The sequence below is a fragment of the Daphnia magna genome, linkage group LG1 (genome assembly GCF_020631705.1).
Source record: "Daphnia magna isolate NIES linkage group LG1, ASM2063170v1.1, whole genome shotgun sequence".
Taxonomy (NCBI): Eukaryota; Metazoa; Arthropoda; class Branchiopoda; order Diplostraca; family Daphniidae; genus Daphnia; species Daphnia magna.
In genome coordinates this window covers 11,243,096-11,269,593 of record NC_059182.1, presented here as the reverse complement: position 1 = coordinate 11,269,593, position 26,498 = coordinate 11,243,096, and the positions used below count along the sequence as shown (strand labels likewise).

The 26,498-nt window shown below is 41.1% G+C and overlaps 4 protein-coding genes and 1 pseudogene across 5 annotated transcripts; 2 read left to right on the top strand and 3 right to left on the bottom strand.

Moving 5' to 3' along the window:
• Positions 1–236: 236 nt before the first annotated feature.
• On the bottom strand, positions 237–3,077 carry LOC123471575. Of its 2 annotated transcripts, XM_045173197.1 has the most exons (6): positions 2,642–3,077; positions 2,376–2,560; positions 1,806–2,311; positions 1,556–1,745; positions 906–1,481; positions 237–846 (listed from the first exon to the last, which is right to left on the bottom strand). In XM_045173197.1, exons 3-6 carry the CDS (start codon positions 2,225–2,227, stop codon positions 328–330), a joined length of 1,707 nt encoding a protein of 568 aa, XP_045029132.1. In that variant the 5' UTR covers positions 2,228–2,311; positions 2,376–2,560; positions 2,642–3,077; the 3' UTR covers positions 237–327. The 2 variants fall into 2 exon arrangements, with proteins under 2 accessions (XP_045029132.1, XP_045029127.1); XM_045173192.1 differs by lacking the exon at positions 2,642–3,077 and having other exon boundaries at positions 2,376–2,606.
• A 4,837-nt stretch (positions 3,078–7,914) lies between these two features.
• On the top strand, positions 7,915–9,859 carry LOC116930748. The gene is made up of 5 exons (XM_032938158.2): positions 7,915–8,020; positions 8,089–8,187; positions 8,251–8,877; positions 8,939–9,454; positions 9,515–9,859. Exons 3-4 carry the CDS (start codon positions 8,251–8,253, stop codon positions 9,443–9,445), a joined length of 1,134 nt encoding a protein of 377 aa, XP_032794049.2. The 5' UTR covers positions 7,915–8,020; positions 8,089–8,187; the 3' UTR covers positions 9,446–9,454; positions 9,515–9,859.
• LOC123473911 lies at positions 9,592–11,555 on the top strand. The gene is made up of 6 exons (XM_045175549.1): positions 9,592–9,702; positions 9,762–9,865; positions 9,927–10,103; positions 10,163–10,247; positions 10,313–10,934; positions 11,016–11,555. The coding sequence occupies exons 1-6, from the start codon at positions 9,592–9,594 to the stop codon at positions 11,288–11,290; spliced, it is 1,374 nt and encodes a 457-aa protein (XP_045031484.1). The 3' UTR covers positions 11,291–11,555.
• Positions 11,556–14,586: 3,031 nt separating this feature from the next.
• On the bottom strand, positions 14,587–16,463 carry LOC116930747. Its single transcript, XM_045175528.1, has 5 exons — positions 16,406–16,463; positions 16,192–16,224; positions 16,052–16,123; positions 15,935–15,990; positions 14,587–14,859 (listed from the first exon to the last, which is right to left on the bottom strand). The coding sequence occupies exons 1-5, from the start codon at positions 16,461–16,463 to the stop codon at positions 14,647–14,649; spliced, it is 432 nt and encodes a 143-aa protein (XP_045031463.1). The 3' UTR covers positions 14,587–14,646.
• Positions 16,464–17,051: 588 nt separating this feature from the next.
• On the bottom strand, positions 17,052–18,060 carry LOC123473889 (annotated as a pseudogene).
• Between the last annotated feature and the right edge of the window lie 8,438 nt (positions 18,061–26,498).

Below are 26,498 nucleotides of genomic sequence, written 5' to 3'. Positions count from 1 at the left end.
GATTATCTTAAAAGAAAGAGAGGAGAATGAGCTATATGCCTCGAATTTTTAATTTACAGAAACTCACCTTTATTAGGCCAAAAAGTGAATTTGAAAACATCAAAATTAAAAGACGAGATGCCCCGTTGAAGGGGCACTTCGCTCCATGTATGGGGGCATAAAAGCCCATGTTATTCTTATGGACTAACAGTCCAAGGGACGGTACATCAGTAAAACTTATAAATAAATAAAGAAAGTTAAGATTCAAAAGTATATTCTTTGTGGAAATGTTAACGATACATCAGTAAATTGAAAATCACAAATTAAATTGGCCATTCATCAACAAAACTAAGAACAATCGAAACATAAAAACCGCTTACTCTTGGTCACACAGTTTTCGTGGGCCCACAACAAACATTTCACACATTGCACCCATTTTTCACCGGGCCTGCTTTCAGAGAAACTCTCTTGACACATAATACAGAAACAAGAATCAGTTAATCCATTTTGAGCACTGGAAGAGGGTCTGGGTAAATTTTGAGCACTGGAAGAGGGTCTGGGTAAATTTTGCACTGGAATGGTTGGGTTGTTGTTTTCTTGGTTTGCTCTTCTTGACTTTCTGGCAGTTTTTTTCACTGGTGTTGGATTTAACTTTCTTCTGACTTTGCCAAGTTTGTTTTTCTTCGCATCAGTGGCCATCTTCTCCTTCTCCAGCTGGGCCTTAACAGGTGTGTCAGTTAGGATGGCAGTGCTTCGTTTTCGGCCGGTGCTGCTTCCTTTCCTCGGTCCAGCTTTAGGGTAGGGTCTCATAATTTCCACTGGATTTCTATTGGAATCCTCCTCGAGAACACCTCTCAGGTCAAATGTCTATAAAAAAATTGAATTTAATGGCTGCAGCAAATATATTGAAATAAAGTTAGGCCTACCTCTCCGTTTTGAACATCTAGTGAAATATTAACGTTTTCAACTGTCGCCAAAGGATCTTCTTCGAAAATAACCACAATGTTGTCCAAGTCGGGTAGAATTGTAGTTGAAACATTGGCCTCGATGTGGTTCTCTGGAACGGGAGTTTGGTCTTTTTGGACTGGAACGGGAGTTTGGCCTTCTTCGACGATGTTATCGTTGGATGCTGGGATTTCTATGAAGTCATCAATAGGAGGGACTGGTGATGAATTAAAAGGACGATCCGTGACGAAAGATGGAGCAAAGTCGACGTCACCATCGAAGATAAATCTATTAAATGGGACTAGCCCGGCCACTCTAAACCCAGACGTGATGTTTGCTGGTGTTGTTGCAAGCGGGAAGGCTAATCCAACCAGCTCTGCGATGTTGTGTATGCTCATAGGTTTTCCTGGATGGTCCTTCATCCATGAACTGCAATACGAATTGTAGTATCTTTTAAATGGACCAAACACACTTCTGTCAAGGGGTTGAAGCTTATGAGAACAATGCGGAGGGAAAGTTATCATGACCACTCCGTTGTCTTTCGCCAAATTTAATACCTAGATAGATTGAACATACAATAAGATAAGAAATAATTAAAAGGCTAGAATTTGAATAGAAGCAATAGGCTTACCTCGATCGACAGATGAGAGGAGTGGTTGTCGAGAAATAAAACAACTTCGTTCTCTTTCGAAGGCCGAACGTTTTGTATGAAATGTTTCATGAACAAAACAAAATCTTTGTCTGACATCCAGCCAGACTTATTGGCTGATCCAACAGAACCAAGAGGGGCACCATTGAGGAAATATTCCTTAAAATGAACTCTGAAATAAAGAGACAAATATGTTAGCAAAAGACGACATTTCAGTTAAAAGGAATGTTACCGTGGAAAGACAAAATATGGTGGAATAGACGTTCCTGTGGCAGATACTGCAAGGCAGACTGTAACCAGTGTGCCTCTCTCACCTGAAGTTATGGAACCAATTTGTTTTCTTCCTTTTCGAGCAATAATTCCATCAGGTGCATGAACTGTGGTAAAGCCAGACTCGTCAGCATTAAACCAACGAGAAGGTGGAATGCCTCTAGACCTTATGACCTCAACATTGTCAAAGAAGGAATCAACGTTATGCTTGTTGAAGCTGGTAGCTCTGCTTAGAGATGTTGCCTGTGGTTTTCTGATTGAAAGGTCTTGATGTCTTCGCATGAAACCAGATAGCCAGTCTCTTCCAGCTTCCTTCTTGACCGACCAAGAAAGAGGGACAATACATTTTTCTTGGGTAGCGTACTGATAAGCCAATCTTCTCATGTCTGTGGTAGTGATTCCATGATAAATGTCACTGGCCCTTTTGACGTAACTGCTAAGATTGCTTTCTTGTTCGCTGCTGAAAACCTAGAGCGAACAAGAAAGAGTTAACATTGCAACACATACACAGAAAAATTATAAGTAGATTTACCTTACGAGGTTTTTGGTAACCCCCAATGCTTGTAGTTGCTTCAGCTTCATCTTGAATTCCAGCAGCCAAGAAATTTTTGACATATCTCAGTATAGATCTTTTTGGGATGGAGGTTGCTTTGGAAACATCACATACTTTTTGTTTCTCAGCAACAACTTTCTTAACAGCTTTCAAAATGTAACCATCTAGATACATACAACGTTCAGTTTTTCTAATGTAATGCCTAACCATCTTTAACAAAAATTGACAGACTTTTTAAGACTCACCATTTTGACATTAGACGACAGAGATTTTATACCCGCAAACTGCCCCAACGTTGCCAGGCCATTTTGCCTCAAGAATAGGTGTCGTTAATCAAATTGATTTTTCAGTAACTCCTCTAAGGAGAAATAATAAACTCAAATATCAGATTGAAAGAGGAAAGAATTTCCTTCAAGAATATTATTTGTTGAAAGTTTTATTCCATTTCTGAAACCCGTAAATTGAAAAAATCTGTCAAAGCTGATGACACGATTTTAAGGCGCCAAAATTATTGTTTCATTTATTACTGAACCCTTAGGACTTTTTTAATGATTTTTTTTTTAAACGATGGAGATTTTCGGGTTGCGTAAGCGTGAATTTTTCCTATACTTAGGTTTCATTAAAACATATCTCAATATCGATAGTGCCAACATATACACTACCCTAACTGCCCCGTTCTCCCCTAATGTGGAACAGTCTAGCAGAAGCGGAAAGTTCAAGAATCTCAGAAATTCTTAGACCATTTTTTTAAAATTATACAAGCATTTTAAAATTAAAATAAAAAACATGAACTTTGCATAAAAATTAATTCTACACACGATTCAAATTTTTCTAAATGAAAAAAAATATTCAAACACCTTAATGTAACAGTTCAAAGGGGTAGTCCCATAAGAGCCTACGTTAAAGTAGGCCCTCTAGTTACATACCCGGCCAGAGATGCCGATAGTTGACGATTCCAATTTTCGTCCCATTTTCGCAGTCGACGGCTCTGGGAAGTACGCGGACCATGTTTCTATACCATGCTTATTATTGTCTCTACCCTTTCTGCCAAACATAGCACTTGGTGGAAGGTTTTTGCATTATAAATAGGTCAGGCCTATTGCACTCCGAAGTCCGGAGTGCTCTAGTGTCAGAAATGTCTATTGGACTCCGGAGTCCGGAGTCCTCCAGCGACAAATGTGACTATTGCACTCCGGATCCAGGTGACACTACTGTACTTGATCATGCAGACGTTTGTGATCGTTCTTTGATTCTTGCGGTCATTTTCTTTCTTTAAAATTATCCAGACGCGTGGAAATTCCTTAGCTGACTGGCATTTCGAAATTCTGGTGAAGGTCGGTTACGGATGGTCGTGTCGACTTGCTCTCTGATAACTTCAAGGTTGTTGTGTGCGAACTCAACTTAGGAGATAGTGATATTGTCAACCAAAGACTGAAGTTGTTCTGAATTAAGACAGTAGTGAAAATAAAGTTTAATTGTATTTTTGTATTGAGTAATAGTTCCCAAATAGAGTTACGCCAACCATTTGGTTGTCTAACTCCCCAACATGTCCAACCCACCCTTACCCCCGGTCTTTATAAGAAGAATAGATGGAACATCATTTAAGCAGATGAAATCTCAGGAAATAGGCCAAATAACAACTGACCTTGAAAACAAAATGGGCATATTTGCATCAAAAATCAGTATTGCTTCAGGAGGAGACCTGTTCATTCGCCCAAGCTCCCATGAGCAGTGTAATGGTTTACACGCGTGTGGAACGAGTAAACTACCACAAGATTTTTAAATAAAAGGAATCGTCGTCTGACTTTACCGCATGTTTTATTTGTTGTAGTCACAGTGTGGGCTGGAACAGGCCGGGACAGACAGGAACAACTAGCAAGAATGCTAACAGAAGACTGAGAGGGCAAGCTAATTCTAGTTCTATTTATTTGTTCTTGAGGAAGCATTTTTTCCTTGGTTGGCATGGCAGTCGCGGTAGCGTCCTTTCCAACGGTCAACTTGACCTTCTTCTTTGTCCAGCAAGGCGACTTTCTGTGGAAAGTTTTATGACGGTTATTGATGTGGGCAACCAATAGGGGGGTACCCTAACGGTCAATCCCTTGTATTGTTTTGTGACAATAACAAGGGTGACCTCTTTTGAAGTCGAGAACCTTCAGTTCTCTGTCGCCAGAGATATCGATTCTTTACAGCAGCAACAGTCTCTCCTCAAAACAACATCTGCACTAAACGGAATAGAAGTAACTTGCTCCCTACCTAGATCACACGGTACATCAAAAGTGGTAATCCATGGAGTCCCCCTTGGAGACACTGACGAAGAAATAAAGAAAGAGCTAGAGAAAAAATACGAAATAAGTTACGTCAGAAGAATAACGTGAGGAGCTGAAATTATCCCTGCCCCAACCATAATCTTTTAGTTAGCAGTTGAACAACCCCCAAAAGACATATCATTCAACTATATGCACTTCAAATGTCAGCCATATATTCCCCACCCAATGAGATGCACAAATTACAATCGCTTCGGCCACACGAAAAACGTCTGCAAAGACAAACCTAGATGCAGATACTGTAGCCTTAGCCAACCAGAAGAAAAAACCTGCAAACAAGAAAGATGTATAAACTGCAAAGGAAGCCATCCATCTGACTCAATAAATTGCACCATCTTTGCCAAACTAAAAAAAACCTCGAAACAGGCCTTCGAGAGAGGAGTGACCCTACTTGAGGCCAGATCCCTCCTCACCCATAGTGAAGCAGTAAAAATGAATGCGCACAAACAAACCGGACCAAACACAGAAGTCGAGATCCTGAAAAGCCAAGTAGCAGCCCTACAAACAGGGATCAAATGCCTCAAAACAGAACTAGAAGCAACTACTAACAACTAACGAACTAGTAACAACATGGAAGCCGAAGACTATACCACGGTAACGCGGGGAGCTACAAAATCAAGAACCACGCCAGCCACAGCTTCATCCCAAGTATCCAATATTGAAGTCAGGCGCTCATACATTAGCACATCTAACATCGGACCAACGGAAAAGCAGCATCCCGGTCAAACATACAAAATGATAAAAATAATTCAATTTAACGCCCGCAGTCTCACTAAATCTAAACTTACCCAATTCAAGGCACACCTTTACCATCACAAACCTCATATAGCCACGCTTTGCGAGACCTTCTGGAGAGATACCTTCGAAGTCAAATTTAAAGATTACTTCACAATCAAGAAAAACAGACCAGACAAAACCGTAGGTGGAGTAGCAATACTGGTCCACAAGTCCCTACAGCACACACCCATCACACTGACCCAACTCGCGACAAATGAAGCAACAGCAATCTCTGTGATACTAGATCGCAACAACACAGGAAGGGAGCTGACAATAGTATCATTATACATACCCGATGGTTCAAACTGCAACGAAGACGACCTTAACGCCGTCGAAAACATCAGTCAAAACACAATTTTAAGCGGAGACTTCAATGCTCATCATGAGAGGTGGCAAGAGGAATGCAGGACTCCAAACCAAAGCGGACGACTAGTAGCAAAACTCCTAGACCATCACGATCACCTAATGCTAGCAACACCAAAAGACCTAGGAACCAGACAGTGCAATAACTCGCTTTTCCTCTCCAGCATTGACCTAACAATAATGCCACCTTACCTAGCAGCAACTTCGAAAATAACTAAAGGACCAGATTTGGGCAGTTACCACTCTCCGATATACATAGAAATTGGTGCCCATCCAATCCAAAGTCGCAACCGGGCTCCCAGCTGGAACTTCAAACACGCAGACTGGAATAAAGCAATAAGCCAGTGCATTCGCACCAGCGAATTTTATACAACACACGCCCCAGAAACAAAATACCAAATTCTCCAAGCTGCAATGCTACAAGCAACTAAACCCAGCAAAATAAAGATGTTAAAAACAAACCAGCAGAACGAAACACACATCCCAAACCCATGGAGGAACGAAAGATGCAAAAAAGCTGTCGCACAAGCAAGGAGGGCCAAAAATGCGTGTGATCCCAAAACAGGGGGTATTTGCTGTGCCACCAACAAAAGACTCTGGATGCATCTGGAAAACAAAAAAAAAGAATTATAATAGAAGAAAAACAAAAATCGTTCAACAACTTTATAAGCAATCTAAACCCCATGAGCTCTACCTCGAAAACCTGGGCTTTTGTAAAAAAAATGGTTGCAAAGGCACCGGCACCAGACTACAACTCATCGCCTATCTAGGACCCGGTCACGAACAACTTCGTCACATCACAAAAAGAAAAAGCGGAAATATTCGCCAAGCAATACAATTACCAAAAAGGCGACACGTCGGACGATCCTCTCTATGGACAGCTCATTAGCAAAAGTGCAAACTCCACACAACCAAATGCACTGTTCTTACCCATCATAGAAAGGGAAGTGGAATACGCCATGAAGAATCTAAGAAGCAAAGCCACGGGTAGAGATCAAATCCACAATACGATGATCAAAAACCTATCTCCAGATAATTAAAAACATCTACTACTCCTGTTTAACTCATACTCTTCAAATTCTCAGTTATGTTGCCATCATGTCGACTTTTTGTTACATAAAGGTAATCAATTAGGTCGTATTTGGCTATGTTGGGTAAACTTCTCTGTAGTTGGCGAAGATCTTGATCACCAACAATAAAGTATTTCTCGTCAATGCCCCATGGACAGTCATTCACGCCATTGCGTTGAAGCTTTGAGACGTAACTTTTCTTTTGATCAGCAGTTTGGTCTGATGAATAAGCAGAAAACTTAAAAGCAACTTGGTCTAGGCTATCGTCCAACTCGGCCATGCCGAGAATCGCCTGCAGAAAACCAAAACAAAGTTTTGTATTTAAATTTTCAGCCCTTAATAATTTTTTAGTCCAAGTAAACTATACATGAAATTAACGACCGATATCTTACCTAGAGCACTGTGGAATTCTTGTGGAGAAATATTGCAAATTGAACGAGTTACGTATATTTTGTTAAAGACACTTAAATTTCTTATGGCCTTTGCCATGTAAACGGAAAACGACTACAAAACGCATGCGTTGCCAGATTTCTGAAAGTCGGATTTTCACTTTCTAAAAAAGCCCTATACCAAATACTAACCACATTTTTCTCTTTTCTTAATCCGCATTTCGTTCTTTTTAAAAATTGTTGTTTTCTTTCCCAACCCTCACTCGCGCTAACTAAAACAAAAGATAAAAGTCAAAGATACCCAAAAAAAGAATTTTTACATGCCGCTGCAATGATATTCAGTGTCAAGAATAATTGCAGCGGTATTAAAATATTTCCCTCCGTTTGGGTACGTCAGATATTTATGGAGACGGGTGTACACCGGCAGATTTTTTAACAGTGAAACAGCGTAATTTTTTGTATGCCCAGTGCTACCTACTTCTGATTCATGCTGCCTGCCTGTTGGTAGTGATTGGGTTCGTCATTAACCCAATAAGAAGGCAAGTGATATTAAAATTCATTATTTAGCAGCAGTTATCAACTTCTTTTTGGTGTGTTAGGTTCATCAACGAAAAATATTGGCCCTGGCAGATAGATATACCCACAGCATTATGATACAAGTCTGGTTTCATTCATAAATTGTAAAGTCATTCAACAATACAGTAATGAAAGATTATTTATACGTTTACAATTAGTAATGACTAAAGTTCCATCATGTTTAATGTGTTAGGTTCATCGCAGAACAAGATTTTCCCTGTCACATTGAGATACCGACAGCGAGCTGAGTCTAGTGATCGATGCATAAATTGTTTAGTCATTCAACGATACAGTAATGATAGCTTATTTATACATTTACAAATAGTAGACTAATGTTAAATAATATATTTTGCAGATGCCTCGCAATTATATACGCAAAACTGTAAAAGATGAACATCAAGAGGAGAAACTAAAAATTGCAATCTGTGAAGTGTTGTCAGGAAGATCCTCAATAAGAAAAGCAGCTGAAAGATATGGCTTGGCCAAGTCGACAATTGGATCTTACTCAAAACGACACCATGCGTGTGGTTTGCTACCTCCTGTAAATATCAAACGACCACAACACGCAACTCAAATCATTCCTGCAGCATTTGAGACGGAATTATCGGAATACTTGAAGGAATGTTCCCTCATAAGCAACGGCTTATGTATAAAAGACACACTGGGCATTACATATTCATTCGCAGTTGCAAACCAGATCAGCATTCCGGATAATTGGAAGAAACATAAAAGGGCGTCTAAAGATTGGCTATCCAATTTTTTAAAACGAAACAAATCCCTTTCTATTCGAAAACCAGAAGCCACAAGCCAAGCGAGGGCTGCAGGTTGTAATAAACCTGTCGTCATGCAGTTTTTCGATAATTTGTCCGCACTCATGGCAAAACATCATTTCAAGCCTAATGAAATATGGAATTTTGACGAAACTAATGACACCACAGTTAACCATCCTCCAAAAGTGATTGCTGCAAGAGGAACGAAACAAGTAAGTTCAAAAGTTGTCTTATTACGTCTCACATATACTAAACTTGTATTTATATGCAAAGGTGCAGCAGACAGTTTCAGTGGAACGGGGTGTAAATGTCACAATGCTTGCGTTCATAAATGCTGCCGGAGTCTCTGTTCCCCTTGTATTTGTATTCCCTAGAAAAAAAAATTTCCCAACTATGTTTGAAGAAGGGCCACTTGGCTGCCTGGGACTAGCACATGAATCTGGATGGATGACTAGCCAAAATTTTCACGCCTTCGTGAAGTCATGCAAGACAAGGCCGGTGTTGCTAATCATGGACAACCATAGCAGCCATCTGGACTTTCAAACTGTTAACTTCGCAAATAATAATGGAATCGTTCTCTTAACACTAATGCATTATTTGAAACTTAACTTTCTTCTTTTGTACAATCTATTTCAGAGACTTCACGCTCGTGTTTATGTTGCGCCTTTGAAGAAGGATCTTGTAATTCCACCAAAACTATCATTTTGCTGTGTAGAATGCGATGATTGCGGTGAAATGATCGATCCGCATTTACATGATGGAACACATGGACAATTGTAGTGGCGAAAGGTAGTCCTGAATATTGTTTCTCTTTAGTACTCATTATTCAATATCTGGTTCTTTATTTAGAGGCCAGAGTAATGTATACGCTTTGGAATCTGGTACTTCATCCGCTACGTTACATGGTATTCAATCGTATTTGACACATGGTACTCCATCCACTTCAAGATTTCGTGCCCAATCTGCGTTGGCATCCCGTTCTCCAACTGACTCGACATCTCCCACACCGTCTTGTTCTACATCTTGTTCAACATCTCGTACAACATCTCGTACAACATCTCTTACAACATCTGCTTCGGAATCTTCTCCTTGGCAGACATCCGATCCCAATGTTGATGTAGAAAAATGCGAGCTTTGTGGGGACCGTGTCGACTATTTTCTGATTTTGGATCACATAGAGTCATGTAGCTCGTCATCAAGGTACTTTAAAGATTTGGATCTGTTGTACTCTTTACTTTTTACTTTTTAATTGACAATTTAGACCTATCCTTCCACCATCTACATCTGTATCTCAAGCACTGATGGATCTAAACCAGCCCGATGACATTGAAAGTATTCAAGAATGCGAGCTTTCCCCTGAGCCTTGTGTTGAAAACGATGGCTGTTCTTTAACGTTGGACCATGGTGGGTGCATAGAGACCACAGTCGCGTCATGCAGGTATACTGCGGATCATTTCCACTCCTGAATTTTATTCCTATTTTTTTTCCACTAATCAGTTCCATGCTTTCTACTGGACATGAATTGGATGATGCAAAGCCATCCACGTCTGATACCAGCCTGCTAGGTCACATTTATGAAACCGTTAAATTCATCATAACTTTCTTTCCGCTTCCATTAATACTAAGCGTTAATATAAGGTAAACTAGTTAGATATATTTGTATTTATTACAGAGGCTGCCATGCAGAAATTTGAAGGCTTCATAAGCAAAATAAAGATGACCAACGGATCGAATGTGCTGAAACTAAGCCGACCTTACTACGTAAAGGCGGCTGTAAATGCATCGCAGGCAACGCAATTCATGGCATCTCTCCTTTCGAAATTCGTTGTTGTGTTTAAGGGGGAAGAAGGGGTTGACGTTGGTGGAGTCAGAAGAGATTTTTTCTCACATTTATTTCATCGATTTGAAAATCTTTTAATCGATAATCGGGTTTATATGAAAGGTGAGGGTGACACTTTAAGTGAAACGGAGTATGCTGCTGGGATATTTTTTGGCATTTCTATGGTGCAAGAAAAAATATATCACCCCGCCGTTATCGAACTTTTGAAATCGGGTGGACTTAAATTTGTCGAAGGATTAAACGTGTTTGACAACCTGGGCGAATTCCTGAATCGTGACACTTCACTGCTCATCCTATTTAAAAGACATCCACTCACAGCGGACGGAATGATAGCGTTGCTGAGAAGGGATGCAAATTTGGATCCCAACTGTGAAATCATCGAAAAGATGAACTTTCTTTTTATTTGCAAGTTTTTCAAAGAAATTTCCAGTAAGTGCACTAATGGTCAAAATATTTGTATTGTGATATGTGGTCTCATTATTTATATTGTATTCGTTCTTTTTTCCATAGAGGGCCTCATAAGTATCAACACGGCCGGCGAAAATAAACCTATGTGCCTTGAAGACGTCCTGCAATTCCTCACTGGGAAAAGAATAATTGCACCTGGTGACGACTCAGTGATTCAAGTGGAATTCATCAAATCCACCGAAGATGGCTTTCACCGCCCTGCGGTTTCCACTTGTGCTCAAAAAGTGACAGCCACTCTTGCAGAGGAGTATGAAGTCATGAGAGATGTCTGGATTGAGGCAGTGGCTCAGCTCATTATAGGCTTCACTCTTAATTAATAGACTTAAAAATTCAGTGCCCCTTTACTTTTTACCTGAATTTGTTGGGGATCCAAGCTGGATCCAAGTCTTTTATTTGGCTTGTTGTTTGCTATAAGCAACTTTCATGTTTGATGTCGTGTTTTATCTTACAACTCAGTATTGCAATTTTAACACTTGCTGTTTCCTAGTTTTTTAAACATCTGTAATGTTTCAAGGTGATATCTTTATTGAAAACTTTGTTGTTTTGATAATTTTTTTTTTGTTATTGAAACGCGGAAATGTATGACCCTTTTGTTTTTAAATTCAGTTCTTAATTTTTCTAAATAAAAATGAACAAGTTTCCACGACATTTTTGATCGCCAGTTTCATTTTTTCACATCATTTCTACTTTAAGCTATTTCACTTTCTTCAAATTCGAATTGGGATGGAATGACCCATTGGCCGTTGGGTAATTGATCATTTTACTGTGGGGAATGATATTACTGGCCGAGCCTTCAAGTAATGAGCATTTATTTTATATGCCGCATCATTATTTGTAATCGTTGTCATTTTGGGTCACATTTCCGTGTGGACGTTGGCTTGTTAAGGACATTGAGGATGGATCAACGCCGCAGTTGATCCGAACGCCGTTTCTGATGACAACGAACAAAATGACAACGACAAGTAAGAAGTAACTCTTGACCGTGGTGCTCGTGCTGATTTAAAGCGCCCACTAGCAGGAAATTACGATTTCCTACACCACCATTCGACGGCGTGCTTTTACGCCCTACAAAACAGGGAGGATGGGTTTACACTAAACAATGCGGGGTATTTTACATTGATGCCAATTAAAAAATTATTGGAGAAAAATAAATGAACTTCTATCGTGTCGTGTCAGCGTGTCTGGTGCGTTTTCACCCCGACTTCGGGATGAATTAGCGTTAGCGAGTGAATCAACTTGGTCTCCGCGAGACGGTCTCGAAGGGTCGAGACCGTCACCCGTACATCCCAGTGGGACTATCCCGGCCCTCTGATTGGCTCTCTTCACCCTTACATCCTTCTATGTCTTTCTGCTTTCCGCTCCCACATTTTCCTGATGTACACAGTGTGGTTTTCCGTGGGGCTGCCGCTTTGATTTGTTTGTTGATTTCGTGTATTTTTATTATTTACATTTATTGTTTGTTCTTTATTAAGTTTTAAAAATACAATATTTTTACTTACATTAATTGTTTTTTTCATTTTATATAATAGATTGAATTAATTACCGGTGTGATTTCTTAAATTAGTGTAAATTGTCATCCCATGGGCCTTGGGTTGGCGGTTCCAAAACCCGATCTTGTAATGATCGGGACAACTATAAGTCCAAACCTTAAAAAACTTATAGGAATGGATATATCTGGATAAGATCTGTTCATTTCTGCAAAAATATTGCTTAAAAACTACTTATTGGAAGAGTAACCCGATTTGCCATTTTTCCGTAGGTCGGTGCGGTTTAGCGGGTATCTTGTAATCCCCACCCCCGAATAATACTTAATATTTAAATAATTTTTTGCGGGAAAACTATAAGACCAAAATTAATAAATTTTACAGAAATGGATAGCTCTTATCAAGAGCTATCCATTTCTTTAAAATAGTTAAGACAATTTTCATAAGCAAAAAAATTTTGGGCAAGAACTTTTTTGTAGTTTTTGCGCTCTAGAGATATACTCGATCCTATAGACTTAAGTAATAATTTTCATTGTTTTTGAAACTTTTTAGTGTATGAATATTTTTTCATAAATTATAGAGAAATAGATAGCCCTTATCAAGAGCTATCCATTTATATAAAATTTATTAATTTTGGTCCTATAGTTTCCCCGAAAAAAATTATTTAAATTTCCCGTATTACTGGGAGATGAGGGTTAACTTAGACCCGCTAAACTGCACCGACCTACCTGAAAAATGCCGAAGCGGTTTACTTCTCCAATAAGGAAATTTTGAGCAATATTTTTACAGAAATGGATAAATCTTATCAAGATATATCCATTCCTATAATTGTTAAAACTTTTGGACTTATAGTTTTCCCGATTGTCCCAAAATTGGGTGTTGAAACCGTTTTTCTCCAGCCCGCACCAACCCAGTTGCCCATGAGAGTTCATTCACAATAATTCTGATGGAAACACACCGATGTTTAATTCATTCCTGTTTTATGAATTGAAAAGCGATTTAATAAAGGTATAAGTAGTGTAATAGCATAAATTAATAAATTAAAAACAAAAAACGAACAATAACGAAAAAATATTCATACACAAAAAAGTTTAAAAAAAATTAATATTGTTACTTAAGTCTATTGAATCTAGTATATATATCTAGAGCGCAAAAACTACAAACAACGTCTTGTCCAAAATTTGTTTGTTTATGAAAATTATGTTAATTATTTTACAGAAATGGATAGCGCTTACTAAGAGCTATCCATTTCTGCAAAATTTTTTAATTTTTTCCTTATAGTTTTCCAGCAATAAATTATTGAAATATGACGTATTTTTATGAGGGGGGTTCCTTTTACCCGCTAAACCGCACCGACCTACCCGTAAAATTGCGAAGCGGTTTACTTTCCTAATTAGTACACCCTAAGCAAAATTTTTGCAGAATTGGATAGACCTTATCAAGATTTATCCATTCCTATAAGTATTAAAACTTTTGGACATATAGTTTTCCCGATTCTCCCAAAATCGGGTTTTGAACCTTTTTTCTCCGACCCGCACCAACCCAATTGCCCGTGGATGACAATTCACAACAGTTATAATGAAAACACACCAATATTTAATTTATTCCTGTGCTATAAAATTTAAAACCATATAATGAAGATACAAATAGTTTATTAACAAAATAGTAAGTTAGAAACAATAAATATAAACATAAATAATCATAAATAAATAAACATGAAAAACAAACAAATGGAGGCGGCAGCCCGACTACTCCACACACGCCACAGCCCCACAGGCCACACACCACAAGCAGAAGGGGTGGAGGGGCTATAGGGTGAGGAGAGGGAGAGAGCCAATCAGAGGGCCGGGATAGTCCCACTGGGATGTACGGGTGACGGTCTCGACCCTTCGAGACCGTCTCGCGGAGACCAAGTTGGAGTGAATGCGCGAGATGGGGTCACCAGAACTGCCATCTAGCTGTCGGACCGTCCCCAACTCACCATTAAACAAACCTTGAACCTTCTGTTACACGGTTTTTACTGACAAACTTCAAGACTATTATAGTAAAGATTCTAATCTTTTCGTTATGCTCATTATTTATTTTTATCATTCATGAGCCACTAGCAATACCATCACATCAACGGACAATATTTCACATTCAGTGGATTGAATTGGCAACGCAACAAATTTTAAATAAGAACGGTTCAATTAATCAATTGAACTCAATACATAGTTTTTCACTTCTTGGTATTCGATGTGTAAGTTGTCTAGATCGATATTTTCTTTTCTGATGCGCCTCTCCAACTCGAATAACTGTTCAGCCGTCAATGGGCAAGAAAAAGCAGGGACATCCACAGCGGGAATCGTATGAACAGATCGGTCCCAATCATCGGGTTCTCGTGTGACTCTCCCAGGTTCATCCTATGAAAAAAAAGGGGAAAATAAATAATAGGTTATATTACTATTGAAATCGAACGCAATAAATCATACCTGCTCCAACTCGCTTAATGTACAACCACTGTTACGCAGAGCAGTCAAACCGGCAATGAAGATTTGATTCGGAGATTTGTGTCCTTCAGTTCTAATTTTATGATAATTCCATGAACGTTGGAATCTCACTACGGCAGCTTGAATAAGATGTTCCGCCACATAGTGAAGACAAAATATGTCTACATCATCCTCGGGGTCTAGAAGGCCTATCTTTTCCATCCAACTGTTAAACAGGAAATATTAAAAAATGAATTATATTCTTTATCAGTTATACTAACTAGAATTTGGTGTAAAATGCTCCGGTGCAACTCTCGTTGATATCTCGCCATAATCGCTCGATTCGCTGATTGTGGGTTGATTTCCCAGTTACGAACGATCGTCTACCATAACCTCTTCTTTCTAACATAAAGTCACAGACAAGAACATTCCCCCCCCCCTTTGTCTGATCTTACTCTTGATGGTGTTGTTAAAAAAAAAGTGTTAAAAAAAACCGACAACAGTGTCTGATCTGTTGTTGTTGGCTACATTTAGTGTCACTACCCAACGAGAAAAGCCGTCGATTCCTCCATGAATAACAAAGCGCCATCTTGAAAATAATAATACAATGAACATGCAAAATTGTTTTTGAAACTTCAAACACTTACCTAATAAGATTATGGTTACCATCGATGTGCCAAAGCGACAAAGGCGCCCGAACAAAATAACTTCGACGATAGATACGTTTTCTGGACGGAAATCCATGAGTACCAATTACCTCAGAATAAGCTGTCCGGAGTCGTTGACGGGGAACTCGCACACCCCGCTCAGTGACACAACCATGAACACGAACAAATCCTGATTAAAAAAATTAATTGCCAAGAAATCAAATCAAATTTCTCAAGCTGTAATCTTTACCTTAACCTCTGTCTAGCTGCACAATTTCACGAACAAGATTGTTCAACTTCGAATCAGAAATGTCGGTATAGTTTCTGCACGACATCCCATGGCAAGCCATCATTCTCCTTACTTTCTTAACGTGAACCCCCGTCAGTTTTGCAATGAATGACGCCGTGTAGCCAAGTTCTAATGGGATTTGCAATGTAAGATGAAAAATTTTCTATTGTTTGTCTAAGGGAATATATACCTAAATAAATGGTAAGATGCTTTGCGTCCAATGGCATTTGAGTCTGATTGTTGAACAGAAGCAACTGGTGAGCTTACAAAAGGAATCTATATTAAGAAGTATACGTCAGAGACAAAAAAGTATGGAAAAACAATACATACCAGTTCTAAGGACACATATATTCCCCTTGTCATCTAGCCAGAGGTCCTCAACTCAGTACCCCCTAACATACAAAAAAAAAGTTATCCTGGTCACGAGTCATGTATGTGTAACATTCCCCGTTATGAACTATATTTGGTATGATGATTCTAATATCAATTATTGTTATTGAATTTTCAGGTTTGATAAGTTATTTTCAATCAGTGGCCAACATACCACCATTCTGCCGAGTTTCATGGGAAGATTTGGTAGCATCCAGGACGCAGCAAAACATTTTGTAAGTGTAAGATTCCCAGTTACCAAATATATTGATGATTCTAATATCTTGTTATTGACTTCTCAGGTTAGATAAGTGATTTTCACACTTGCCAACACACCCCCATGCTGCTGAGTTCGCATGAGAAGTTTGGGAACATCAAAGACGCAGCCAAACATTTTTTATGTGTAACATTCCCCGTTGAAGAAGTAAAGGGATGCAGATTCCAAAACTGTATGTTTATTATTAAAAACTATTATTGATATAATGCTAACACAATAACAATACTTAATTGCTTATCTTTTCTTCCCAGGTTAAATACTTAGTTTTCATCAAGCCTCAATCATAGTTTGTTAACGATTTCAAAGCAAGATGTGATAATAGTGAACTCCAGATATTATTCCTATGGTTGCTGGCCTCAATTTGCTTTCCAATTAAATTTTCCAGACTGTTGGGAATGCAGCTATTAGCCTATCAATGATTATATATTTTTTCATAAATTTATTAATATCTTTCAGGTCTTATTGCGGAGATGATAAATAAGGATTAAGCAGCATCAGCTATGTAATATAATCATATCATCACTTTATTTCATCAGGTCTGAGTTCAGTATGCTACAATTATGAATTTCAAAATAATCACAAGTTTTTATTTTTACAGTTGCTACAAAGCCATTCATCATCATCATTCCCAGAATAGTCTTCAGTGCACATTCGGTGACACAAGTATTCACAATCTTTACCGTCACACCCGACGAACCTCCATTCGTCCGAAGGCAATTCGTATCCTGTTCTCCGGCAAACGCAATCAAGTTCTACTCTTTCGACTACCCCACGAGACCTCTTTGATCTGCTTAAAGAAGACGGGAATAGAGACAATTTGCCGGCCTTCATACATTCCACTAGGTGATTCCTCAACTTTTTTGGATTGTATAATCTTGTTGCGGGGTCTTCCCCATTTGCTAAGCTTGTCACATAAGCAATGGCAAACCCTCCGCAATCATACCCGTTGTTTTGGCGCTGGCAATTCTTAATAACATAAATCATATCCTTTTCAGGAGTTTTTAAGAGGGAAATATACAGTTGAGGACATGTTCGTTATTCCAGGGAATTCCAGGCATGCTATCGTATACTAATACGTGGTCTGGTTGGCTGAACCCCTTTGCAACCAACATCCAGTGGTTGGACCCGTTATGCACAATCCGCATCCACTTGTCGCCCTCTGCCTGAGGAAATTTAAGTAGGCTTCCCATGGTGCAGCAAAATAAACCACCGATGTTCGGGTGATGCAATTTGAGGATTGACTGGGCCAAGTTTATGTGTCCCGACGTCAGATGATTGGTCTTCGTTAACTCGGTGGCATCGTCCAAAAAGAGCATTTGACGATTAGTAGGCTTTCGACCTTTGAATCAAATTGGGAAAACTTGCAACGGAATCTGCAAAGGTAATAGTTTTTTTTAATCGAAAGAGTTTTTTTTGCCAGAAATAATATGTAATTACCAAATAAGGACTGTCGGAGATGGCGAAATTTGTAGTTAGGCTTTCGCTGGACTGTATCGGCGGAACTTAGGCATTAACGTCATCTTTGTCATTTTGGATGAGAGCCGTTACAGACTGATCAGCGTCCACACGCATTGGGCTGTGGGTAACAGTGGCGCAATTTGTAGTTGGGCTTTCGCTGGACTGTATCGACGGAACTTCGGCATTAACGTCATCTTTGTCATTTTGGATGAGAGCCGTTACAGACTGATCAGCGTCAACACGCATTGGGCTGTGGGTACCAGTGGCAAAATTTGTAGTTGGGCTTTCGCTGGACTGTATCGGCGGAACTTTAGCGTCTACGTCATCTTTTTCAGTTTGAATAAGATCCGTTACAGACTGATTAGCGTCAACACGCATTGGGCTGTAGGTAGCAGCTGCTGACAGATGCTATTCCAATGTAAGGAAACAATTTAATTCTTATACGTTAAACATCAAATAATTAATAGTTCTACTACCTCTTCAGACATGTCAACTGTTGCTGGGCCAACGGAGCGTTCCATTTGAAGAGCCTCTTGCTCTATGTTCAACGCCCTGTCTTCCACTTTCTGGATCTTTTGCTCCTCGTCCAGCCTCTCTTGATTTAGCGAAACTTCGCCTCGTGCATCCTTCACCTTCTTCTTGTAGACAGAGAAATATCCTTTGTCCTGTTTTGGCCTGCCTCTTTTGACAGGGGTAACGGGAAGACGGAGTGATGCCCAAGGTTAAGAAAATACATAAAAAGTATTTTGCGTTATAATACCATTTGTATGTTAAGTTTTTATATTATGTTAAATATTTACCTTGGTCCTTGCTGTAGATGTTTCAGTACCTTCCGCAACAGTCGGAGAATCAATCAATAAGTAGTTCGAAGGATTCTCGGTTTCCTGCTTCTCGTTTTCCATTACTGGAAGGGGTTTTCCTTCCTTCATTAATTTGTGAATGTTAATGAAGAACTGCAATTGAACTTCGGAGTCGGAGGCTGCTAGTCCACTCATCGTGTCGGCCATACTACGGAAAACGTTAGTGGCCATGATATATTGGCTTTTCCCCGTAGCACGCAGCCGGGTCTTTTTCAGACGGTGAACTCCAGATGGCGATGAAACGCTTGCGGAACGGACCGCTTCATTCTTGTAATATAGAATTTTAAAATAAGTTTAAAGTTATCGAGAATTATTTAAGTTTTTCTTTACCTCCAGACATTTATTTAACCAGTGATTAGAAAATGATCCCCCTGGAATTTTGGTGTTTTCTTGAATATGGAAGTAGATAATGTGGCGGCAAGGCAGTGAAAAATCCAGGAAAAACTTGCATGTGCAGCCGGTTAGATCTTGTTTTAATTAGTACGTAGTGTAGCGTGTGTGGTACGTTGATGATTCCTAAAATCAGAATGAATATATTTGATTCATTTTAAAAAATGGTTTACTAACCTCATTAAGTATGAAGTTGTAAGTTGCTTTCATTATTTTCAGTTCCTCTTCGAGGTGGCCCCAAGCAAAAGGCGAGATGGTGTCGGCAAACCTTTTCAGCAACGGATACTTTGCCTTCTTGGAAAATTTTACCTCTCGTATGCACTGTTTCAAACGTCGGTCAGAAAGGCGTATCAAAACGATGTCTATTAAGTTGCGGAGAACTTCCGCCAATCGCTTCGTTTTCTGGAGGACATCCTTGATAGTGTGGTGAAATCTGCATGTAATTCAGGTATTACGTTATCGGTTATGTAAATGAAAAGTGAATAACTTGTTTTACTGTTCAAGACGATTAGAGGTATTGTTACCAAACGTTGGGAGATTTCGACATCCAAGGTTACTCCATTTGTCGGCAATGTTGAACCAGTTACTTTCGAAATACGAGTCAATGTCTCCTGGTCCGGAACCTACGAAGTATGAACGTATTTTAAAATATTTCATTGATTAGCTTTAATTCTGGTTTACCTTGTTTCAACAGATACGCTTTGGCTGCTTCAAAATCACCCAGCATTTCAGCATACAGAGCCGCACGAAACTGTTTAATAATCTCGTGCATCTTATCTTTGTCTACTCGAATTTATGGGTACCGAAATGAGGGCTTAAGTATTGAATTCTTTTAAACTCCAGCTTTTCGTCAAGTATAAATTGATTTCTTTGGTCATTGTTGTAACTACGAATTAACTCACAATGACCATGACGTAAATATACATTTTATGTCTCTAGCTGCTTAATAATCTCTACAATCTCTGAATTACTATCAAAAGTCTGATTTAGGGCAAGTGAACTGAGAAACGACATTCTGAAGTTAGGCACTGAACTCAATTGAGGAATATTCTTTTGCCACCGTTGTTATATAACGGGTACCTACTTCGAAGAGAAATGTTACAAAATCTTGAGAGCGAAAAAAAAAAGGCTTTGTTAACATTGTTTATGATTACTGCCGCGGCGATTGAACCCAAAGCAACCCAACATCAAAGGACAGGGCGCTTCCATATTGTCACGTGGAAATCACGTGGCATACGCGTGAGACACACCCCACACTCATCTCCTTCTTGATAACAAGCAAGGGCGAGTGTACAAGTACATTCGACCTTGCTTTGTCTGAATGTTGCGTTAGCAACACAGGACGTTTACACCTTCTCTAACGCTTCGGGGAAACAAGCAAGGGCGAATGTACTCAAACGTTCGGCCTTGCTTTGTAGTTAATGGGTAAGGGTATCTTCTTCTTTCGTAGAAACAAGCAATGGCGGATGTACTCGTACAACCGGCCTTGCTCAGTAATAAGTCATACGGGTTATCTCGATTGTTCGTAGAAACAGCAAGGGCGAAAGCACTCGATGATTCAACCTTGCTGTTCGCCTACCATAAATAGGCGATGTAGTGTCTCTTGAATGTTATGTTCTTACTTGACGTCCTAAAGTGTGGACGTCCTAATAAACTCGTGTTACACATCACCCCCAAGTGTAACAAATGGTGGAGATGCAGCATTACTAAGGAGACAAGGCAAGGAAGTTTATCTTATAGTATTATTCATTGTCAGAGGCGAAAATCGTTTATGGGCTCTACCACAAGCGGTTTAACCAACGGGTTGTGCCAAATCTTAAATTGTTGGATACGGAGCCACGTTTTCGGCTGACAGTGGGTAGGACTATTTGGTTTCTATTAGCTTTCTCTCAAGGAAATCGTTTATTACTGGGACAAGATTTTGAGGTATTGTAATGCAGCAAGACATTAATCTTTTTTTTTTGCCGGAGGTAAATGAGAAAGTCATATAATCGACGTTGGCCTAGTTGTCCAAGGGATCCGAGCAGACGTTTACACCCTTTGCCTCCATCTACGCGCCCGGTACCGGAACAGCAGCTGGAAGAAAAAACTGTTGAGCCGGACAACACAGAGGACGTAGTGGGAAGTGGGCAGCGGGTAATCCAGGCTGAAAAAAAGTTGGAAAGTACTGCGAAAGATCTTGAAGAATGTTACGTAGAAAAGAGTATTGAGGCAGCTAAAGAAGGTAGCGAAAAAAGCAAAGACGTCGAGTTGGAGAGTACTGCGAAAGATCATAAAGAATCTAACGTAGACAAGAGTATTGAGGCAGCACAAGACAGTAGCGAAAAAAGTGAAGGAGCCGAGTTGGAAATTACTACGAACGATCTTGAAGAATCCGACGTAGAAGGGAGTATTGACGACGCACACGAAAGTAGCGACGAAAGCGTAGAAGAGGAAAACGTGGACAGCACTGACGAGGAGCAGTTATTTGCAGATACCGATAGTGATTCAGGTACTGGCATTATGCCTCCTCAGATAAAGTTTTTGAGTCCCAAGGTCTTTAAGGCAATGCCGGAAGATGACGCCTTCGACTGGCTTGAGCGTTACGAATCAATGGGAGCGTACAATCAATGGAGCGATACGGAGCTAAGGGCAAATTTCTGCATGTATCTTGATGGAGCGGCAAGAAAATGGTACCTGTGCTCCACACTTCCGATGGAGTGGCGTGATTTACCCATACGACCGGGGGTTGGCCTCAACGCAGCTGATCTTCCGGCAGTAACCGGAGTTAGAACACTGTTTTTGAAAGAATTTTAGCAACAAAACTACAAGCTGTTCCAGGAAACACGCTTGCGAAACCGGGTTCAAGGTATCGAAGAAGCGACAACTAACTACTATTACGATGTTATTGATCTTTGTAGTGTGGTGGATCCAACAATGGCGGAAGCCACCAAAGTCGACTACCTTTTGGGGGGATTACGGCTCGCGTTGGTCAAAAAATTGTACCCGTTACAACCCAAAACAGGCGAAGAATTTTTAGAAGCGGCGAAACGGTTTACTGATGCCAAGCTCTTGGCCAATAGACGAAACTGGCCGGACGCGGTGCTCGGGGTGGCGGCGACCAGAGTGGTGGATGTTCCAATTGATTTCATTCGGACCCTTCAAAAACCAGCTCCAACTGCGGCTGATACGGAATTATGAAAAGTAATTAAAGAACTGCAAGGTGCGGTAGAAAGTTTGAAGATTCAAGCAACTCCACCTCCGAAGAGACCAGGAAACGAGAAGACAGTTACGTGGGGAGAGTCGGAGAGAATCTACAGAAACAATAACGGAGTACTCAAATGTTACTCTTGTAACGGAACGGGGCACATGGCCCGGAATTGTTGGGAAAATCCGCAATCTGCTCGTTTCTGACAACGACCCTACTCAGGTCCTCCTGGCCCACAGAGAGGGCCGTTGGGTCCTCCCGCGCCAATCAACATCGTGTCCCAGCTAGCCGAGACGGCTGCAGATTCATCAACACAGGACGAGATAAAGGAGTAACCTATCCTTAGACTAGATTTCAGCAAGCTGATCAGAGAAGAAGTCACTTGTGGAACACGGCAAGTAATGGCAGTCGTCGACACACGGGCGGCACTGACAGTTATATCACCGGAGCTGCTACGTGCATCCCAGTTCGTGATGCGTCCATGGGACGGACCGCGGGTGGTGATGGCTAATGGAGAACAAGCAACGTTGATGGGAGCAGCCACCATTTCGGTAAACCACAAAATGGGAACAGCAACTGGCGAAGCGGTGGTATTTGGGATGAACGGAATTGATTTGATCTTGGGCAATGATTTCCTGATGCAGTATGGCAAAGTGCAAATCGATTATCGAGAGCCGAAGGCCTCAATTACTTTTGGAGATCAGCCTCTTGCAGCCATTACATCGCAGCGGACAGATCAACCAACACGGTCGGTTAAATTGATTACCAACGCTGATATAACAATCCCTTCTTTCTCAGTGGCCAATGTGATGACAGTAGCGCCAGCTTTACAGGCGGAGAATTTTTGTTTCGAACCATCAGGAAAACTTCTACAAACCAAGGGAGTGTCGGTGGGACACGCGTTACTGGCAGCCAAAGGGGATTTCACCCCGTTGGCCAATTTAACGTCGGCTAGCGTGTGGATTCCAAAGGGGACGACATTGGGAGTCATCAGTGGCTACGACGGAGAAGTGCTGAGCTATGGCCTAACGACAAGAGAAGAGGACCCCCCAAGGACCAGACTACCAACAAAGAAAGAAGTGAATCAGCGGAGGACACTCATAGACGACCTAAAAAACAAGTCAATCATGGCATTCCGAAAGACAAACGTGAAAAAATGTTCCAATTGCTAGAAGAGAATTTGGAATGTTTTTCGGCAAACGCTTCGGAAGTAGGCCGCTGCAATATATCCGAACACACATTGAAACGAGATTCCCCGCCAATCCATCAGGCCCGTATGCCAGCGCGTGGAAGGCTAGAACCATCGTGAACCAAAAAGTAAAAAGTTTGGAAGGGGCGGGAATTATCGAAATTTCGGACAGCTCGTGGTCCGCACCGGTGGTGCTAATCAGAAAGAAGGATGGAACATGGAGATTCTGTGTCGATTACAGAAAGCTGAATTCAGTCACGGTACGGGATGTTTATCCTCTACCAAGAATTGCGGATGTGCTGAGTCGATTGGAAGGAGCAGAATTTTTTTCCATCCTCGACTTACAAGCCAGATATCATCGTGACCGATGACTGCCTTCATTACGGCTGATGGGTTGTACCAGTTCAAGGTACTCCCATTTGGTTTATCGAACGGTCCCAGTTCATTCCAGCGGTCCATGGATATTATACTGGCCGGACTTCGATGGACAGCGTGCCTCGTCTACTTGGATGATTTCATAGTGTACTCGTCAACAATTGACCTCCATGTCGAACGACTAAGGTTGGTATTGGAGAGTTTAAAGAAAGCGGGCCTTAAGTTGAAGGTGTCCAAATGTCATTTTGCGGAAACCAGTTTGAAAGTGTTAGGTCAAGTAGTGGATCGGGATCGTCCAGACCCGGACAAATTAGCAGCGGTAAGGGAGTTTTCCCAGGAGGGAGGGACACTTCCCACCGTGCAACGAAGGAAAGACGGTGGCCTTTAAAGTGAAGAAAGTACTGAGTTATCTTGGCCTGTGCTCTTATTATCGTCCACACATCAAAGATTTTTCAATAATTGCACGGCCGTTGATTTTGTTAACCAAAAAGGATGCAGTTTTTGATTGGGGTCCTGACCAGGAGTCCAGCTTCAACACACTGAAGCAAGCGCTGCTTGCAGCCCCAGTCCTGGCTCATCCGAATTATGACCTACCAATGGCAATCATTCCCGATGCCTGTGGCTACGGCATTGGTGCGGTATTGGAACAACGAGTGGAAGGGCAAGAATAACCGTTGGCCTATGCCAGCTGCCTGAAAAGCAGCTCCGAAATAAACTACAGCATCACCGAGAAAGAATGCCTGGCCTTGGTTTGGGCCTTTAAAAAATTTAAAGATTATGTATGGAGATGCAAGATCGTGGTAGTTACAGACCACCAGGCACTGTGTTGGTTGTTAACCAAACGAGATCTCGCTGGACGGCTAGCCCGTTGGAGCTTGTCGATACAGGAGTATGACATCGAAATCCGGTATAGAAGCGGAAAACTCCATGACAACGCAGATTGCCTCTCGGGATGCCCTTTACCCGTGACCGAAGACCAAGAAGAAGATCGCTGTGTGGCCATTGGACTTGTGGGGAGTGGCAGATCGGTGGATTTTGGACCGGAGGAAGAATTTGTTGCGGAGCAGCGTCGGGTCCCGCGGTGGCGTCGTCTGATGGACCAGTTGGAAGCAGGTCGCGCAACGTTAAAAAACTTTTGTCTATTCAATGGGCGACTATGCTTACAGACCATTAAAAACAGTAAACAGTATCGTCGCCTGTGCGTCCCACGTTCCTTTCGGGAACGCGTCGTAAAGGCATACCATGATGACTTGATGTCAGGGCATATGGGAGTTCGACATACCCTAACGAAAATTTCTAATCGATTCTTTTGGGAGCGTTTGGCGATTGATGTTACAAATTATGTGCAATCATGTCCTAATTTTCAGGGTCGAAAAGGAGTGAACAAACGGCCAGCCGGTTTCCTGCAGTGTATTCAGGTGGCACGTCCATTTCGAAAGGTGGGAATCGACCTCTTAGGTTCGTTTCCCATGTCCAACACCGGAAATAAGATGATCATCGTTGCTGTTGACTACTTAACAAAGTGGGTGGAACTACGGGCCATGCCCAACGGAAAGGCGGATATGGTGGCAACATTTTTTGTTGAACAAATTGTGCTGCGTCACGGAGCACCGGAATCCATCATTTCGGATCAATGGAAATGTTTTATAGCTGCGCTTACCCAAGAAGTCATGAAGAATCTTGGAACCAACCACAAGACAACGTCAAGTTACCATCCGAAATAGCGTCCATCCAGTACCTTCCCCTGGGGGAGTTCGTCAGCCAAAGACAGCAAGCAGGCCGGCCCACCTACCCATAAGGATACAGCCGGCTCGTCGAGCTGGTCGACCGGATCGTTACCTCGCTTTGTTACTGCCTTACACAATTTGCGTATTGGCCTTCCTCGGGTCCGTTAAGGTAGATGCGTTGCTTGTCCGAGACACCGTGATTTTCAATGAAAAGCCGGGTGTCGCGTTCGGAGAATCATTCTGGACAGTCGTAACAGACCTTGATATACGACCGGCAGAGGCAGTGGTTCAGACATTGAAAGTGAGGCTGAAGGAGTACTCGGACATGGCCGTTAAATGCCGTGAAACAGAAAATCAACAAGGTGCATCGGCGGCCAAAAAACTTGATGTCAAGTGTCGTTGGTTTGAACGTGAATTAAATCAATCCGAACATCGACTAGCAACTTTTCGGGACGCCATTGGTTCTCCTTCCAAACAACGCCGAGCGGTGATCGATGGCGGTGGATCAGCGTTAAAGTGGCTGTTCGGAGTAGCCACTCAGGCTGATCTCGCTGGATTGAATAAGAAGATCACCGGCCTTACACACCGGGAAAATGAAATAGTTTATTTGATGGACCAGCAGGCAACCGTGGTGAACGAATCACTTTGGGAGATCTGGACAAATACCAAGTTGATCCAGGAGTTGGAAGGACAAACGGCGGAACAAACAAAGAATTACAAAAATTTGCTTGGACGAATGGCAGAGCGTCATGCTTACATGATCGAGTATTTCGATTTTTTCATCAATCTAGACACAGCATTCGAG

What these genes read in the sequence shown, in the direction of transcription:
- LOC116930748 (XM_032938158.2), top strand. Translation starts at nt 8,251, where the DNA reads ATGCCTCGCAATTATATACGCAAAACTGTAAAAGATGAACATCAAGAG. An exon ending in CTGCAAGAGGAACGAAACAA is followed by an intron (nt 8,878 to 8,938) that starts GTAAGTTCAAAA and finishes TTATATGCAAAG; the next exon opens with GTGCAGCAGACAGTTTCAGT.
- LOC123471575 (XM_045173192.1), bottom strand. Translation starts at nt 2,606, where the DNA reads ATGGTTAGGCATTACATTAGAAAAACTGAACGTTGTATGTATCTAGAT. An exon ending in CCATATTTTGTCTTTCCACG is followed by an intron (nt 1,746 to 1,805) that starts GTAACATTCCTT and finishes TCTTTATTTCAG; the next exon opens with AGTTCATTTTAAGGAATATT. An exon ending in CCTCTCATCTGTCGATCGAG is followed by an intron (nt 1,482 to 1,555) that starts GTAAGCCTATTG and finishes CAATCTATCTAG; the next exon opens with GTATTAAATTTGGCGAAAGA.
- LOC116930747 (XM_045175528.1), bottom strand. Translation starts at nt 16,463, where the DNA reads ATGTTTTGCTGCGTCCTGGATGCTACCAAATCTTCCCATGAAACTCGG. An exon ending in TGAAACTCGGCAGAATGGTG is followed by an intron (nt 16,225 to 16,405) that starts GTATGTTGGCCA and finishes ACCTCTGGCTAG; the next exon opens with ATGACAAGGGGAATATATGT. An exon ending in TATATGTGTCCTTAGAACTG is followed by an intron (nt 16,124 to 16,191) that starts GTATGTATTGTT and finishes TCCTTTTGTAAG; the next exon opens with CTCACCAGTTGCTTCTGTTC.
- LOC123473911 (XM_045175549.1), top strand. Translation starts at nt 9,592, where the DNA reads ATGGTACTCCATCCACTTCAAGATTTCGTGCCCAATCTGCGTTGGCAT. An exon ending in TCATGTAGCTCGTCATCAAG is followed by an intron (nt 9,866 to 9,926) that starts GTACTTTAAAGA and finishes TTGACAATTTAG; the next exon opens with ACCTATCCTTCCACCATCTA. An exon ending in GTTTTTCAAAGAAATTTCCA is followed by an intron (nt 10,935 to 11,015) that starts GTAAGTGCACTA and finishes TTTTTTCCATAG; the next exon opens with AGGGCCTCATAAGTATCAAC.